The sequence below is a fragment of the Cetorhinus maximus genome, chromosome 6, assembly GCF_964194155.1.
Source record: "Cetorhinus maximus chromosome 6, sCetMax3.hap1.1, whole genome shotgun sequence".
NCBI classification, from domain to species: domain Eukaryota; kingdom Metazoa; phylum Chordata; class Chondrichthyes; order Lamniformes; family Cetorhinidae; genus Cetorhinus; species Cetorhinus maximus.
Genome location: NC_135884.1, coordinates 21,824,660 through 21,843,016, shown reverse-complemented (window position 1 = coordinate 21,843,016; position 18,357 = coordinate 21,824,660). Strand labels below are relative to the sequence as shown.

At 41.0% G+C, this 18,357-nt stretch overlaps 1 protein-coding gene and 1 pseudogene across 4 annotated transcripts in view; both read right to left on the bottom strand.

The window, feature by feature from the left end:
- LOC144681626 (POC1 centriolar protein homolog A-like) overlaps positions 1–18,357 on the bottom strand; it is a 142,870-nt gene that overhangs the window by 31,543 nt on the left and 92,970 nt on the right. For 3 of the 4 annotated variants that reach the window (XR_013576812.1, XM_078543401.1, XM_078543402.1), the window contains exon 10: positions 5,237–5,437. Coding sequence is in view for 3 of the 4 variants with exons in the window: in XM_078543401.1 (XP_078399527.1) it covers positions 5,237–5,437 (201 nt within the window). In the remaining variant the exon portion in view is untranslated. The remainder of the gene's footprint in view (positions 1–5,236; positions 5,438–18,357) is intronic. The other variant, XM_078543403.1, reaches the window with a different exon arrangement.
- On the bottom strand, positions 14,282–14,785 carry LOC144681628 (peptide YY pseudogene; annotated as a pseudogene).

Below are 18,357 nucleotides of genomic sequence, written 5' to 3'. Positions count from 1 at the left end.
TCTCAGGAAAGCAACCCCAGCCTATCTTGTCTCTCTTCACAGTTGAAACGCTCCAGCCCAGGCAACATCCTGGTGAATCTCCTGTGCACCCTCTCCAGTGCAATCACATCCTTCCGTGTGGCAACCAGAACTGCACACTGTACTTCAGATGTGGCGTAACTAATGCTTTATACAGCTCCACCATAACCTCCCTGCTCTTGTATTCAATGCCTTGACTAATAAAGGCAAGTATCCCGCATGCCTTCTTCACCACCTTATCTACCTGTCCTGCTGCCTTCAAGGATCTATGCACATGCATACCAAGGTCCCTCTGATCCTCTGTACTTCCTAGGGTCCTACCATTCACCGTGTACTCCCTTGCCTTATTAGTCCTCCCAAAATGCATCACATCACACTTTTCAGAATTAAATTCCATTTTTCACTGTTCTGCCTGTCTGACCAGCCCGTTTATATTGTCCTGTAGTCTAAAGCTTTCCTCCTCGCTATTTAACACACCATCAATTTTCATGTCATCTGCAAACTTACTGATCATACCTCCTACATTCATGTCTAGATCATGAATGTACACTACAAACAGCATGGGACCCAGCACCAAACCCTGCGGTATGCCACTGGACACAGGCTTCCAGTCACAAAAACAGCCTTCGACCATCACCCCCTGCCTCCTGCCACTAAGCCAATTTTGGATCCAATTTGCAAAATTGCCCTGGGTCCCATGGGCTCTTACTTTCTTGACCTGTCTCCCATGTGAGACTTTGTCAAAAGCCTTACTGAAGTCCATGGTGACTACACCAACTGCACTACCCTCATCTATACACCTAGTCACCTCCTCGAAAAAATCAATCAAATTTGTTAGACATGATCTCCCCCTGACAAAGCCATGCTGACTATCCTTGATTAATCCTTGCCTCTCGAAAGTGGAGGTTAATTCTGTCTCTCAGAATTTTTTCCAAAAGTTTCCCAACACTGATGTTAGACTCACTGGCCTATAGTTCCCTGGTTTATCTCTACTACCCTTCTTGAATAATGGTATGAGATTGGCTGTCCTCCAGTACTCTGGCACCTCTCCTGTGGCCAGAGAGGATTTGAAAATTAATTAGTGCCCCTGCAATCTCCTCCCTTGTCTCCCATAGACGCCTGGGATACATCTCATCTGGGCCTGGGGATTTATCCACTTATAAGCCTGCTATAACCGCTAAAACCTCCACCCTCTCAATGCTAATTTGTTCAAGTATATCACAGTCCCCTCCCTGATTTGTATACCTACATCGTCATTCTCTATAGTGAATACATATGCAAAGTACTCATTTAAAACCTCACCTATATCTTCCGGCTCCTCACACAGATTGCCACTTTGGTCCTTAATGGGCCCTACTCTTTCCCTAGTTATCCTCTTGCCCCTAATATACTTATAAAACGCCGTTTGATTTTCCTTTATTTTATTTGCCAGTGTTTTATCATGCCCCCTCTTTGCTTCTTTTTTTAAGAAACTCCCTGCACTTTCTATACTCCTCTAGGGCTTCCACTGTTTTGAGCCCTCGGTATCTGCCATAAGCTTCCCTTTTTTTCCTTATTCAATCCTGTACATTCCTCAACATCCAGGGTTCTCCGGACTTGTTGGTCCCAGCCTTCACCTTTATGGGAACATGTTGGCCCTGCACTCTCTCACTATTTCCTTTTTGAATGACTCCCACTGCTCTGATGTAGATTTTCCTACAAGTAGCTGTTCCCAGTCCACTTTGGCCAGATCCTGCCTTAACATATTAAAATCGGCCTTCCCCCAGTTCAGAACCTTTATTTCCGGTCCACCTTTGTCCTTTTCCATAACTACCTTAGTTAGTTCAACACTGTCTAAAGTAGTTCTCAAAAAGGGAACCCTCTCACTCCTCTTCAGGGAAGAATGGCAAGATTGCCTGAACATTTAGGGAAACTGCCACTAATTTTAGAAACCTGGTTGAAACCTACAGTATCTCAAGTATGGTGCATTAAAGCCAAAGAAGCCATAAGATTCACTAGTTGGAATGTTCATGAAACTCCTGAATCAAAATCAGACTTACTTTACTGACACCACATTGGAATAGGTCTGGAGATTTGATTTACAAAAACAATTTAATCACACAAGGATACAGCATAGGAGCTTCTTACAAGTTTCAAATCTAATTCTCTGCAGATGAGGCCTGGTCATAGGAGAATGTGTGTCTCACTTAGCATGAAATGGGATTTTATGTTCTAAGGCCTACTTCCAAAACATTGTTGATTTGCTGGCCTAACTCAAAAGTGGTCCCTTAAACCAGTGTTAGTAAGGTATTAATTTATATCAATAAATTGGTACAAAGGTGGAAATTCTATTCTATTTCTATTCACCATCATCTATTTTTCCCCATTTGCTTCAAGGTCACTGGCTTGATTATTATCACGTAAATACATCTGTTGCTAAAATCAAGTGAAATCAGGAACCAGTGCACCACATTATATTTAACATGGAAAATGTTAATCTGATCCATCATCATATTGAAAACTAACATGCATTGAAGAAGAAAAATATGAATTATTATTGAAGGTGAATTCTCTATTGCTAAACAAGGTTAGTCAGTTGTCTGGGTACAGTCATACTGTACTTTTGCAGTGACCTGATGCAGTTTCAGATATGTATCAAAATAAAAAAAAAAGGAAAAAATGAATTTTAAAGGTCTTTATATATTCTATAGGATTTCTTGGAAGCTTAAAAGTTTTGGAATATAGGTGGAACAAACTACCATCAAACAAACTATGATGCACCCACACCACACCTGGGATCACAGCTAAGGGTTGTGGATATTTTCCAGTCCGAGATGGTTTTGCTGTCATGGCATGAGGGAAAAAAAAAGTGAAAATCTATCCATTTCAAACATATTGCCTCTTGGACATTACCCAATCCATTTCATTTCCTGAGGAAAGTTTCTGCAACGTATTACAGAACCTCGAGGTAATTTCCCCCTGTGGGATAACAGAAATTTATATTTACATGTGGCGTTGACTAGTTGAGGAAGGATTGATGATTAATGGCACACTGTGATCCAGCACAACCACACACCAATTTGGAAAATGACCTGGAATTGAGAGATCTGAGCCTTTCTCAGAAGCATTGGGGGAGATGGTGGCATAGAGGTAATGGCACTGGACTAGTAATCCAGAGGCCCAGGCTAATGCTCTGGGGACATGGGTTCAAATCCCACCAAAGCAGCTGGTGGAATTTAAATTCCATTAATAAATCCGGAATATAAAGCTAATCTCAGTAATGGTGACCTGACAGATATCATCGATTGCTGTAAAAACTCATCTGGTTTACTTCCTTTAGGGAAGGAAATCTGCCATACCTGGTCTGGCCTACATGTGAATCCAGACCCAGAGCAATGTGGTTGACTCTCAACTGCCCTCAGCTCAAGGGCAATCAGGGATGGATAACAAATGCTTGCCTTGCCAGTGATGCCCACATCCCATGAAAGAATAGAGAAAAAAACATCAATATAGAAGCAACTAGGATGAAAATTGCTGTGTAAGGATCTTACATGGTAGGTTGTCCTTGGGTTTTAAAAAAGAAAATCATACATTTATATTACGCATTACGTCCCAATCATAAAGTCCAGTTAAACATTGATATGAATTCAAACCCTACATTAAGTCTATTACCAAGACCACTCAATTCTATTTCCAAAATTATCCTCACTATTGATCCTTACCTCAACATAACAGCAGGTAAGACCTCATCTTATGGTTTTGTTACGTGCAGGCTGCAGTTTTCCAATGGCTTCCTGGTCAGCCTCCCAAACTCCACCTGTAGAAACTCCTGTTCAACCAGTAGAACCCAATCCTATCCAGTTCCAAGTCTGGTTTCCAATCACGCCAGTTCTGAGTCACTTCTACACTTGATTCTCATCATCACTTCACTAAACCTCTGCACTCTATCAACCCAAGGGAGGAATTTTTCACTCAGCGTGCGGGCACACTCCTGACATGCCTGAGCGTAAAATAGTGCACAATGATGTCGTACGTGCGTCCCGACATCATCTCGAACTCATGCGATATTTCAGTCGCATGACTGGAAGCATGTCCGCCAACTATTAAGAGGGCTATTAAGCTCATTAATGGTGCAATTAACTGAGATTTTTCGCTGTCTGTCCGAATCGGCCAGGCGGCCGTTGCATGTTTCAGGAAACCTCATCCAAGGGCAAGATGAGGTGTCTGTCATTAAATTAAAAAAAAATGTTTGGGCAGAACTTTCATGTTGTATATATTCAGGTGACTGTTTCCAATGCATGGGCATTTTTTCGTAGTTTTAAAAATCTTTATTTTTTTGAGTTTAAATTCTTCAGCTCCGAAGCATCTCTCTGCCTTCAACTGAGGCAGTTCTCTGCCTTCAGGGGGCTTTCATTCTGCGCTCCCCTGCACCCGTGCTGACTTCAGTGCACACCCTCTTCCCACTCAGGCAGCGCTGATCGTACCAACGTGCGCTTCACGCTGGCTGGCTATTAATTGGTCAGGCAGCGTGAAATTGTGGTCGGGGGCCGATCGTGGTCAGCAGTCCCTTTCCCGACCACTCCTGGGCCCGCCAATCATGCCCACCCGCCGAGCTGAAAACGCAGGGCCATGTCTCAGAACTCACACTCTACTATGCTGAATTGAGACTTGTTGCATCTTCCCTCCATTGCATATCAATGGCACAACACCTATCAGAACTCTGGAGTTCTTTCTGAACCCTTGCTACATCTCGCTACATTTTGCACACCTTCTGAAAGTTTTCTCAAAGTGAACCTTTTCCATCAGGCCTTTGTGTGCTTCCTATTATCTTCTCATAATTCCTGTTTGCTTTTTCAAAGCAACTTGGGATATTTAACTGTGTTAAAAGCACATTAAATGAAAGTGGAAATTGTTTTTGTAGGTGGAAATCAGAGCAATTGTATGTTATATCCTGCAATTTTGATCAAGTTGAAATATTTTAAAGCTTAAGCTGGTTGCTACGATGTATATCGGTAGCATTTAAACATTAGGGTGCTTCTCCAGTAAAATAAAAATAGGTTTACTGTGTTGCTACTTAAACAAATGCTAAGAGTGGTTGTCACAGGTCTTCTACACACACACAGACAAACACACACAAACCTGCCCGATTTTCCAATCCTCACCGGACCCAGGTAATCCAGATCGGAAATCTTCCCCAATATTTCACTAGTGACAAAGTGCTGCAACTGATGTCACCTACCTGAGTCAGAACATCCAGCTGCCCTACTATGTGTTCTAGAGTATTTGCAAGGGTTGAGGGGATGATGTTCCCTTCTTGCAGATGAAACTGGTCTAAGGGAAGGACAGGTTTTGCATCTGATGCCAGAATGTTGCTTGAATGGCTCTTTTGTTGATTTAGGTTAGTTGACCCAGTGTCTGAAAAGTTTGTCTCCAAAAGCTTCTAAAACACAAACAGAAGATATTTAAAAGCTGGCACTTTGTTCAGGAGTAACCTTAATCATAATTTTTTTTTGTAGAATCACCCTAGATCATTAATATTGATATATTGAGGTCCTACAATACTTCAATTTCGTTAGTGAGTTGTATATGAACATAAAGAAGCAGCTGTGCAATAAATTCTTGAAAGTTTAATGTTCTGTTTGTCCTGCACAAATATGATGTTAAAACTTCTCCGCCCAGAGACTTTTACTTACCTCTCTCACTAATGTTGTTTTTCGTTTTTGCAATGTTGCATAGAGCTTTGAAAGACTAGTTTTACACTAATTTGATCTCAAAATATGAAATTCTTGTTTTGCTGTGCTGCAGCAAGACCTCATATGGGCCACTTTGTTCAGTTTTAGCTTGTACAGCAGGCTCACATGAATTAGATTGTCAGAAATTTCCTTTTGTACTTTTTATCTAACGTAGATTTAGAGACCCCAGTATATAAAAGGATTTTCCGAGGAACTAATTTCTGAATATGGTAGCAAATAAAGGTTTAGAGTAGAAATTCCAATTGGCAATGCATAAAGTCTCAACACATATTACTCATATTATAGTTCTATGTACGCTATTTTTCTCTGGTGTAGTATCAGCATAAAAACATATGCAACAAAGTAGTATCAATGTACTGTGCGGTTCTATACACACCACAATTGGAATTCATACCCTTTATTGCTACTATGGGCGGAATTTTGCGCCGGCGGGATTTTACGATCCCATCAAAGTCAATGGAGTTTAGAATGGCTCACCGCATTTTATGACCCTATTCCTGCCATGATGGGGCCGTAAAATTCCGGCCTATATATTACAAGCATTAACAAGCAAAGTTTGATTCGTTTCCTTCCAGTGTCCAATTATCCCAATTCAGAAGCTTTTCATTCAAAACTTTTATTTAATTTATTTTTAAAAAACACATTCATTTAACCTGCTGCACAAGTTCCTTTGCTGAGTGGCCTTTGAACTGCTGTGGGCTATTTAGGTTTTGCCCAAAATGGTAAGTGTGGTTCCTACTCAGTCTGAATAACTCAGTGTCTAAGGGCAGAATGCCCTTACAAACATCTTGAGGTGGTAGATCATCACTTTATTTGAGTAACTGGAAAAGAACTCTGATTTCTACTATCAACGATTGCCCAAAGGGACAATACTTTTCCTTCAAACAATTTAATTCTAAAATGTTGAAAACTGAAAATCGTGGAAATCAATAAATATAGTCAATAATTCTCAAAGTCCTACTATTATGCAACAGATTAAAATGGAGTGCCAGAAATTTCCAGGACTGTTGATCTTGCTTTCAGTTTTACTCAAATAGACATAACTATGTACAATTCTCAGTGCAGCATTCCAAGCAGCAGTTGCTGTAACATATTTGGGAAAATTCTGACTTTAGGTGATAGTAAAAAGCAGGTGATATCAGAGCCTGTTTTACATTTCTCCAGATTTTCATTTCCGAAATGAATATCTGCAGCGATGTTTAACCAGCGGTTAATCTGATATCATTTGTCGGCCACTATTGTCCTAAGCTAAAGGCTACTCCCTTTGAGTTTAAAATTTCAAACAAATTTTACACTTCATTTAGGAGCACAGTTCAGAATCATTACCTCACCCATAAGTGAAATTACAAAGATATGTGTGAGCATCATTTGAAGACAAATTTTGTCAGTAGCAGAAACAATTTTAATAAAGAAAATTAATCACAACTAGTTCTGTATCTTTCCAGAGGCAGTAACCAATTTGGCTTTGAGGAGAAGCTCATAAATATGGCTAACTGACTACTAGATCAGGAAGTGAGAAAAATAACTCAAGAAACAATTCTCATGTGAGAGAAAGTAAGTCATTGCCACTAATGTTGGGGGAAACAATTTAATTGGCCTATATTTGTCATACTTAAAGTGAGGGAGTCATTTTGCTGTCACAAATTAGGTTTTTATAGTGACGTTTTGGTATTTTATCCTTCACACTACTAGAACTGATTTATATTCAAAGACAAAAGGGGAAGAATAATCACAATTAAACTAATGGCTAAGTATAGCAAGTATTGGACGGAAAGTGACTCAATCACGTCAGCTCGTCACTTGCAACTGCAGCATTCGAATAAAATGATCAACAGCATGACTGGCTTTTGAGAAAACTGAGATACAGACTGAAAGCATAACTTCTTTGCACAGCCATTTTCACAGATGCAAATCCAATTGGACAACTTCCAAGAAAACAGCAAATCAATTTTTGATTTTTAAACAGGGATTTCAAACCTCGTTTATTCACTCTGCAAAATGTGGTAACTTCTCCCAGCTAATGATTTTTAGTAGAGTTTTTGCAACATGTCTATCAACTCATTTCTTACTTTGACAATGGACATTGAAATTGGTAACTTCCCTCCTCAAACAATGACTGTGTCAAACCACAGCGTTGTCTAGATATCATTACACTGCTAACATTGCTTGCATATTAAATCATAATTCCTACCTCAAAGGGAGATGATGAACCTGAATCCTAAGTTAATGATGAGGACACTGTAGATGTTGATGTATAAGTCGACCTTTGAAGCCTCCAAAAATAATTTCAAAAACAGCAGGTGACTTATATGCCAAGTATAAAATGTGAACCACCAATGTGTGGATGGTTGCCATTTTGAAATGTGAAAAAACACACTGGTAATACATATTAAATTAATGTGGCACAGTTTATTGAATAAATTAATTGTACAAAGATATCTTTTGCCATAATGAAAGTGTTTTAAAACCCGCCAACTTTACTGTCTACAGCATGCAATGCAAAGAGTTCATCGAATTTATCCTAAGTAACTTTGGCTATGGCATCATTTTAAGGTTTCCACTCTGGATCAGATGTTTCGTTTTCACTTTAAAATCATTCATCCACAACAAATCATCTTCCCCTCCATCCACTGAATTGGACATTGTGCATCTTTTGAACTATCTGATGACAGTTTGTGCAATAATAGTATCCCATGATTTGATGACAAAATCACACAAAACATCCAGCGGGGCAGTGTGCATATCTCCACCCTTTGTGAAGGCTTTTCTCCATCAATCATCCACCTATTCCATTCAGTACCAACATGATTGTTGAATGGCTTGTTGAGGCAAACATCCAAAGGTTGAACTATGGATGTTGGATGCCCTTTTATAATTGCATTGTGGGTATTATTACTTCGCAGGCACTCTTGATCTCATTGATTATATGGAATCTGAACATATCCACACATTAACGATCCATAACTTCACTCCATCCTCATCCATTCAACCATTGTCATGGACATGTACAGAATCTCAAGGAACTTGATTTTTGGCATAGTTTTAAAAATTACCATAAGCTTTAAATTTCACTCTGTCGGCCATGCAGGCTACCATAATTCTTGTCTTCTCATGTCCTGTGGCTTTTCACGAGAACTGTTTGTGAACCTTTCCACTCCACAGTTCATTTGCCAGGCATATCAAAATTCATAGGTGTTTCATCCATGTTGCCGATGTGGCAAATTGGGTGCTCATGTTTTTGCTGCTGTCTCACGATGAACCACTGGAAACTGGTAATTTTGGCACTGAAGTCTCTTGGTAGTCTCTGAGCGATCTTGTCTTCTGCCGTAACACCAGGCATTTTTGTTCCATAAAATTACTACCCAACTAGCTGTTGGTGAAATCTTTGCTGAACTCAGGGTTTGATTTGGCCTACTTAAGTGTGTACACATTGTATTTCTGATGACAATGAAACCATTCTGACAATTTGAGGACCCATTCCTATACATGCTTCTTAAGATCAGGCCAGTGGTTGGTTCCTGTTTGCATGATGCATTTGATCTTCAGCATCTTCTTCAGGGCAGATTTCTTCTTCTTCCATTCTTGCACCAGTTTTTCACTACCATGGAAATCCCTTGCTGCAGCACAGTTATTTGATGAATTAGCAAATGTTACGCATTGTAGCTTTCATACTTCATTTGCTTTGTTGGAAGACTCAATTCTCTTCGTCATTCGCCACATGGGATGTGCTCTGCGTGGACCTGTCTTAAATTCCTGTGCATCTTCGCAACACAGTCAATATCACCTGCTCGATCCCTTGCACACAGCTATAAAGCAAGTAAAACATGCATTTGTGGGGTGAAAAATTGAGGCTGATTATTACTGCATGTATAGCATGTTGTGGCTGAAAAGTGGGGCAAGAGGGGTGGTTGACTCATATGCCGAATATATACAAAAACATGATTTTCAGAGCCAGAAAGATGGAGTTGTCTTATATGCCGGGTCATATTATACATCCTGATCTATGGTAAACATGCCAAATCTTACTTTCTATCAATTCTTTTCAGCAGCAAACAAACCCCAGGACCAACATGATCTGCAACAGCAACTCAACCCACAAAAATATTTTCATTAAACTACAAAGAAAGATTTGCATCATGCATGTTAGAGACTTCAATGATGTAAGTTGTAGCTATTTTAGAAGGAAATTGAAAAATATGGAAACAAGAGGATTTAACACACATATTCTTGTTATATGAAATCCTTAGGTACAAGAGGAACAAACAATATAATACATTATAATTATAATAAACTAATATATTGTTGAAAACTCAGGCACATTGGATGAGATATGAAGAAAATTCTGAAATCTAAATCAAATCCAGCTTCACACATTTACTTGTTTCTAGATATGAAGTTCTGCTAGCACCAGCAATTCCATTTTAAAGACCACTTTAAGAAAAAACACACACATATACAGATGATGAAGCCACAGCAGACAGGAATTTCCTGCTGCAGATAATTCTAACTCAGCTTAATTAGATGTCGTCAAGGGCTTGCAGTTGAAAATCTTATTGATGTTGTATTACCATATTGAGTGAAATGACCCGTTTGGATACACTTCAAAAAAAAACCCTTAATTGTCTTTTTACCTCAAAATGCATGCAATATACTGCAAAAATAAAATTCCCCAGAAGATGCTATATTTCCCCCACTTGAATTAAAATTGCCAGTTGCTTGCTCATCTTAAGTCAGTAACCCTCACATCTGTTGACCAGGTGAGGGTTTTAAGCACACGTAAGCAAGTTACATTCCAAGATGGAAATCATCAATATTTACAGAATGCAGCAATGCTGATATTTTTTAAAAATTGAATCATAAGCATTTAGTCACACATTGGTTGATTATTAAGGACATCTGAATCATCCATTCACAATCCCCTAAAAAAGGTAAGCATATTACTTCATTTTTTCAGAGATCTGGAGTTAGTAAAAACCACATTATCAAGCAGTTCAGTCACTGCTCAAAACCAGTTTTCCAGCTTTCAAATTTAATGTGTGCTTTTCACTGGATTGACCTTTGGTCTTTCCTGACATGCTCTGTTCTGTTTGAAGGTGAATTTATGCTACTGCCTTCACAAAAGTATCTGGCATGTTAAACTATTTCAAAAGCCTACAGAAAGGTAACAGGAAATAGTATGCACCTGCAACCTATAAATTATTCCATAGTGAACAAACCTATCTAGTGGGTACCTGGAAGTTATCAAATAAACAAATTTAAAACATGTGTTTCTGTCAATGTTTAAAGTAGGTTTCTGATATCAATTCAGAATGCCCTTTTAGTATATTGCATTGATGGGAGCTCACAAATTCTGCCCTTATTTCCTCCTAGGTAAATGACATTTGTATTTCTTAAAGTTAACCGAAATACATAACTAGTGAAAAATACCACAATTTACATCATTCGGTTAAGGGGGCTTTTTATCTGACACTTGTTATTTTTTTGCTGTTCACAGTCCCACATGCCAACCATCTGAATACACCATATGTCAGACCAAGTTCAATGTTTCTGTTATTAAATATGTCCTAAATTTCTTCTGAATTTTCAGTGAAACAATTTGAGATTAGCTATGGAAGGCTATGAGAGATGTTCTCTTACAGGAGATATTGTTGCAGCAAATCATCTTTCTAAAATGGTTTTAAACTTTATTTAGGTGATGATTTAGTTGTTTCCACAAGTTAACAATGAGGTAAAAGTAGACCAAGGGTATTGAATTTTGCTTTATATGAAGAAAGGCAACAAGTGATGCACATGACACATCACATTTATTCTAAGAAAACAGGCTATTTACTCTATGAAAACAGGATTTAAAACAAAATATTGTTAATAAAATTTTGTGTTTATCAAGGTGACTAACCATGGTGAGGACTGGAACGCCTTCACCAATTTTGTTAACCAACGTCAGGAATAGAATGGCAGATGCAGACTAATGTTCTCCCTACTTTGCCTTGGCTTGGTGGTAATGGTAGAGTGGGGGATATGCCAGGCCATGAGGTTACAGATTGTGGTTCAGTACAATTCTGCTGCTGCTGATGGCCCCCAGTATCTCATGGTTTCCTGGTCTTGAGTTGCTAGATCTGTTCAAAATCTATACTATTCAGCATGGACTTTCCTCAATGTGAAGACGGGACTTCGTCTCCATGAGGACTGGGCGATGGTCACTCCTACCGATACTGTCATGGGCAGATGCATCTGCGCCATGCAGGTTGGTGAGGATGAGATCAAGTATGTTTTTCCCTCTTGTTGGTTCCCTCACCACCTGCCACAGACCCAGTCTAGCAGCTATGTCCTTTAGGATTCGACTAGCTCGGTTGGTATAAGTGCTACTGAGCCACTCTTGGTGGTGGACATTGAAGTCCCTCACTCAGAGTACATTCTACGCCCTTGCCACCCTCAGTGCTTCCTCCATGTGCTGTACTATATGGAAGAACACCGATTCCTCAGCTGAAGGCGGGGTGGCGGTACGTGGTAATCAGCAGGAAGTTTCCTTGCCCGTGATTGACCTGATGAGATTTCATGGGGTCCAGAGTCAACGTTGAGGACTCCCAGGGCAATTCTCTCACGACTGTATACCACTGTGCCGCCATCTCTGCTGAGTCTGTCCAGCAAGTGGCACAAGACATACCCAGGGATGGTGTGTTGTGCTGTCTGGGGCATGACCTGTAAGGTATGATTCCGTGAGTATGACTTTGTTAGGCTGTTACTTGACTAGTCTGTGAGACAATCTCCCAATTTTGGCACAAGCCCCGAGATGGTGGTAAGCAGGAAGTTGCAGGGTCAATAGGGCTGAGTTTGCCGTTGCCGTTTCCAGTACCTAGGTTGATGCCAAGTGGTCTGTCCAGTTTCATTCCCTTGAGACTTTTTTTTTAGTGGTTTGATACAACTAAGTGGTTTGCTAGGCCATTTCAGAGGACTTTTCAGAGTCAACCACACTGCTGTCGGTCTGGAGTCAGATGAAGGCCAGGCCAGTTAAGGACAGCAGATTACCTTTCCCTAAAGGACATTAGAAGAGTACAGGAGGGCATGCCAGGAGCAGCACCAGGCATACCTAACAATGAGGTACCAACTTGGTAAAGCTTTGACACAGGACTACTTGTGTGCCAAACAGCATAAGCAGTAAGTGATAGACAAAGCTAAGCGATTCCAAAACCAACTGATCAGATCTAAGCTCTGCAGTCCTGCCACATCTAGCCGTGAATGGTGGTGGACAATTAAACAAATCACTGGACGAGGAGGCCCCACAAATATCCCCACGCTCAATGAAGGAGGAGCCCAGCACGTCAGTGCAAAAGATAAGGCTGTAGTACTTGCTACAATCTTCAACCAGAAATGCCGACAGGATGATCCATCTCGGCCTCCTCCAGATGTCCCTAGCATCCCGGATGCCAGTCTTCAGCCAATTCGATTCACTCCATGTGATATCAAGAAACGGCTGAAGGCACTGGATATTGCAAAGGCTATGGGTCCTGACAATATTCCGGCAACAATACTGAAGACTTGTGCTCCAGGACTTGGCTTGTCCCTAGCCAAGCTGTTCCAGTACAGCTACAACACTGGCATCTACCCAGCAGTGTGGAAAGTTGCCCAGGTATGTCCTGTACACAAAAAGCAGGACAAATCCAACCCGGCCAATTACTCCAGGAGTGTGGTGGAATACTCTCCCCTTGCCTGGATGAGTGCAGCATCAACAACACTCAAGAAGCTTGACATCATCCAGGTCAAAGCAGCCCGCTTGATTGGCACCCCATGCACAAACATTCACTCCTTCCACCACTGACGTACAGTAGCAGCAGTGTGTGCCATCTACAAGATGCACTGCAGAAACTCACCAAGGCCCTTCAGATAGCACCTTCCAAACCAACAACTACTACCATCTAGAAGGACAAGGGCAGCAGATAGATGGGAACACCACCACCTGGAAGTTCCCCTCCAAGCCACTCATCATCTTGACTTGGAAATATATCGCCGTTCCTTCGCTGTCACTGGGTCAAAATCCTGGAACTCCCTCCCTAACAGCACTGTGGGTGTACCTACACCACATGGGCTGCAGTGGTTCAAGAAAGCAGCTCACCACCACCTTCTCAAGGGCAATTAGGGATGGGCAATAAATGCTGGCCTAGTCAGTGAAGCCCACATCCCCTGATGAATAAAAAAGTATTAGATACAACCTCAGGATCTTTAATGTATCATAGGAACATAGGCTGGAATTTCCTGGCCTCGTCGCGTTGGGACCTGCCGCAGGAGATTAGGCGGCCCAGCCAAATGTCCATTGATTTTTGGTGTGATCAGATTATCCCGGCGGCGGGTGGGGCCAGAAAATCCTGCCCATAGGAAATAGGAGCAGGACTGGGCTATTCGGCCCCTCAAGTCTGCTCTGCCATTCAACTATATCATAGCAGATCTTCTACCTCAATGCTCTTTTTCCATACTATCCCCATATCACTTGTTATCTTTAATATCTAGAAATCTATTCATCTCTGTATTGAATATTGATTGCCATATATTAACAATAAATTATGTACAATTGTCTGCCACAAAAAAGCTTCAATAGTTTCTCAATGCATGAAAAAGGTTTGCATGCAGTGATCCTTTTGGTTTGGTGTAGTCTTCACATAATTCTTTAGAGGTCTGATCCTCCTGCACCATAATTAAAACGCAAAGACACTAAAGATAGACAAGGTAGAAAGAGGAGGGAATCACCACTTCAAGGAATCATTGTACCTTGACCTCCCAATGTGATCCCTGCTCTCATCAAAGAGGGAATCTGACAAAGCTTCCGAATTATCTCTCATCCCATGTTTCTGCCGTGTGATGAGATTGGCGTAATGCCTGAGAGCAGAGCAGTACTTCGCCAGTTCCTCTGAGGGTGCATCCTCTCCTGGGTTCTCAGGTTTGGGAGGATAGGCACCCACCAAAGTCCCGAGGCACACCAACACACAGATAGCAAGAGCAATCAGGGTTGTCCAAGGTTTCTGAACGGCCACCATATTTTCATTTATCTGATATCTGGTCAACGAGCAGAGAAAATCCTAATGAAAATCCTATCCTGACTCTTGCTCAGCTGTGTTCAGTTGTCTTACTCCTGTGCTACTGACCTTCCTAACTGCTTGCTGCACCTGCATGCTAGCTTTCAGTGACTTATGAGCAAGGACACCCAGATCCCTTTGGACATCAACACTTCCCAATCCCTCACTATTTAAGAAAGAGTCTGCTTTTCTGCTTTTCCTACCAAAGTGGATAACTTCACATTTTTCCACACTATATTCTATCTGCCATATTCTTGCCCACTCACTTAGCCTGTCTAAATTCCCTCGAAGCCTCTTTGCATCCTCCCGACAACTCACATTCCCACTTAGTTTTGCGTCATCAGCAAATTTGGAAATAGTACATTTGGTCCCTACATCCAAATCATTGATATAAATTGTGAATAGCTGGGGCCCAAACACTGATCCTTGTGGGACTCCACAAGTCACAGCCTGAGAATGACTCATTTATTCCTACTCTGTGTTCTGACCGCTAACCAATCCATGCCAGTATATTAACCACAATGCAGCATGCTATAGCTTTGCTTACTAACCTCCTACGGGACCTTACTGAAAGCCTTCTGAAAATCCAAATATATCACATCCACTCGTTCCCCCTTATCTTTTCTGCTAGTTACATTCCCAAAAATTCTAACAGGCTTGTCAAACTTGATTTCTCTTTCATAAATCCGTGTTGACTCCGTTCAATCCTACCACTATTTTCAGAAACTATATACCGTATATCCTGAAAATAAACAAGATTTGGGTATGTGTTGTGACATTGGTGAAATTCCCACAGTTATTTCATAGCTTATGAAAAGTATCGGTGTGAAGTTTTTCACTTCTCACATGACATCATCAACAATTTGCACCTATACAGAATTTAGAACAAAGGATCATAATCAGTTCACAAATTGACAAGGCAAAGACAGAGCTCTAAGGTAACTAAATGCTGGGCCAAAGAGTAGGTTTTAAGAAGCATCTTATTGGAGTTGGGGAGGAATTGTACTGGTAGAAGAGAATAAGGCAGTTAGATTGCCTCTTTCGGAGAGTCTACGGCAGAAGTAGTCAAGGTTGGTGCATAAAAATCCAGAAGGTCATCCAGGAGGGACTCAAGCCAATAACAACAACAACAGGAAAATTGTTGCATCGAATCGTAAAGAATAACTACCTCAAACTGATCAGAACAGAAAATTGCAGTTAATATCTCAAAAATACTGATCACTTCTACTGTAGCTGCCAAACTTCACATCATGCTTTACCTTAAATACATTTTTAACATTTAGGTAGAACCTTGATTTATGCATGATACGAGAGAAAAATACAACCTTGCATTATGTCTCTAAAAGTAGCTCAAGTTGCTTCACATGCAATGACAGAGAGTAGAAAGGACACTTACCCCTCTAACCCAACACAGGAACACATAATTGACCATACAGAACACAATTGTGACATTTAAATCCATTTCTGAAACTATATACTGTGCATCCTAAAAATAAACAAAATTTGGGAATGTGTTGTGACATTAGTGAAATTCCCACAGTTATTTCATAGGTTATGAAAAGCAGGCTAAATGATAAATTGCATAAGAAACCAGGCCAGGTCGATTGATCTGGAAATTGGTCAGGACACAAGGTCCGCACTGTTCTAGGTATCAGCAGATATGATGAGGATGTGTGATAAATTAGCCATTCGCATTCTATGTGGTATTTCCTTCTTATTGTCTGTTGTTTCATGGTTGAGTAACAGATATCTTTATAGACTCTTGGAACTGTACAAAATTCTCTTGTACTTTTTAAATTTGGGCAGGATGTCCAAACTCCAAGGCCAAAGTGAAATTTACATTGTGTCTATGCATTGCTACGGGTGGAATTTAATGGTCACGGTGGTGGGCCTGTCCACCTGCTGGAGATCCGGTGGCAACCCCTCACGATCATTTCCGGGAGACCAGCTATGATTAAGGCCCAATTAGGCAGTCCACTAGCTGTCTTCAGGGTTTCCGACTCCACCAGGGGCAATTTCCAGCCACACTTCCTAGTGTGGGATGGATGTCCTGCCTCCAAGAGCTGCTGCCCAATTTGACGCCGGCAGCTATCCAGTGCCGACAGAGCGGGGGCCAATGCCAGTACAGCAGTGGGATCATCACTGTAGCCCCCAGACCAGGCAGGGAGGCCCCAGGAGATCGTTGTCAAATGCAGGGGAGTGGCTTCCCAATGGTTCCGCTGTTTCTGCTGGTGGGGTCCCTCCTTTGGACACAGGATGCTTGAGAAGGAGGCCCCTGCCCTTCCAACCCTGCTGCAAACATATCTGCCAGGGTTCACCTGACAGTTTGCCCACATGGTGTGGCCCTATTCACCGCTGATTAAATACCAGTGGTAGCAGGATGAGGCCCTTAAGTAGTCACTTATGGGCCTCAATTGGCCCTCTGGGTGAGAAGGCCATCCTCAAACCCTATCTGCCCTGGACTTAATTGGTGGGAGGTGAGCTGGTGACGGAGTCTCCACTCCAGGGCCCCTTCCACCTGGCCTCCCAGCCCACCTCCATTAAATTCTATCCTACATCTAGAGGAAACACCAGGGTGTTATCTGAAAGTCCATTTTTTTTTAAATAAAAAAAAAATCAGCTTTTAGGATATATTGACTGCTTGTCCTAATTTTCTTTTCAAGTCAATCTATTTCAATATTGAATTTTACTTGCAAACTGTCCATTATTTAACCTGTAAATAAGTCTAGTCAAGTAGATTTAGCCTATATGCAGCAGCTGGATGTCATGCTAGTTTTCATTTTTTAATGTGGTAGGCATTTGATGCAATCTCCAGTCAGCAATGCAATGCAATAAAGGAGTTACAAATATCATAAACTCAGGCACAGTAAGTCATACGCGGAATATATAAATGCACAAGCTTCAGTTAATAAGACTCAATCTATTTGTGGAAACCGCCTTCTATACTAATGAGTTAACAAACAGAGCATTAGAGCAGTTGTACAGGACTTTGAACATACATAAAAATCAAGTACTGTATCAATAAATAAACCAGAAGGAAATGCAGGGTGGTAGGTGATAAACAACAATATCAAGTAATATCCTAGAAATAAATTAGTCACTTGTTTTAGTTTCTAGAGCTTGAAAGATAATGAAAGCATGCCACACTGCTAGTTTTTCCAAGACCCAAAACAACTAGTTTATATTCCTACAAATACTTTGAACAAATGTATGGTCACCCAACAAGAAAACTAAGGGCAGAATTTTACATTTGGTGTGCAGGGGCGGGACCGACACACCAGAACGTAAAATGACGCGCGATGACGTTGAGCGTGTGTCCTGATGTCTCGCGATATTTCGTTCGGCGGGCACGCATTGGGGTCGGCTGCATGACTGCTGATAACTGAAAGGCCTATTAAGACCATTAATTAGACTAATTAACTCCAAATTTATGCTGCCCGTCCAACCTAATGGTTGGTGGGCAGGTGAAAAGGCCAAGCAGCCTTTACGTTTTTTAGGAAACCTCATCCATGAGTGGGATGAAGTTTCCTAAAACTAATACT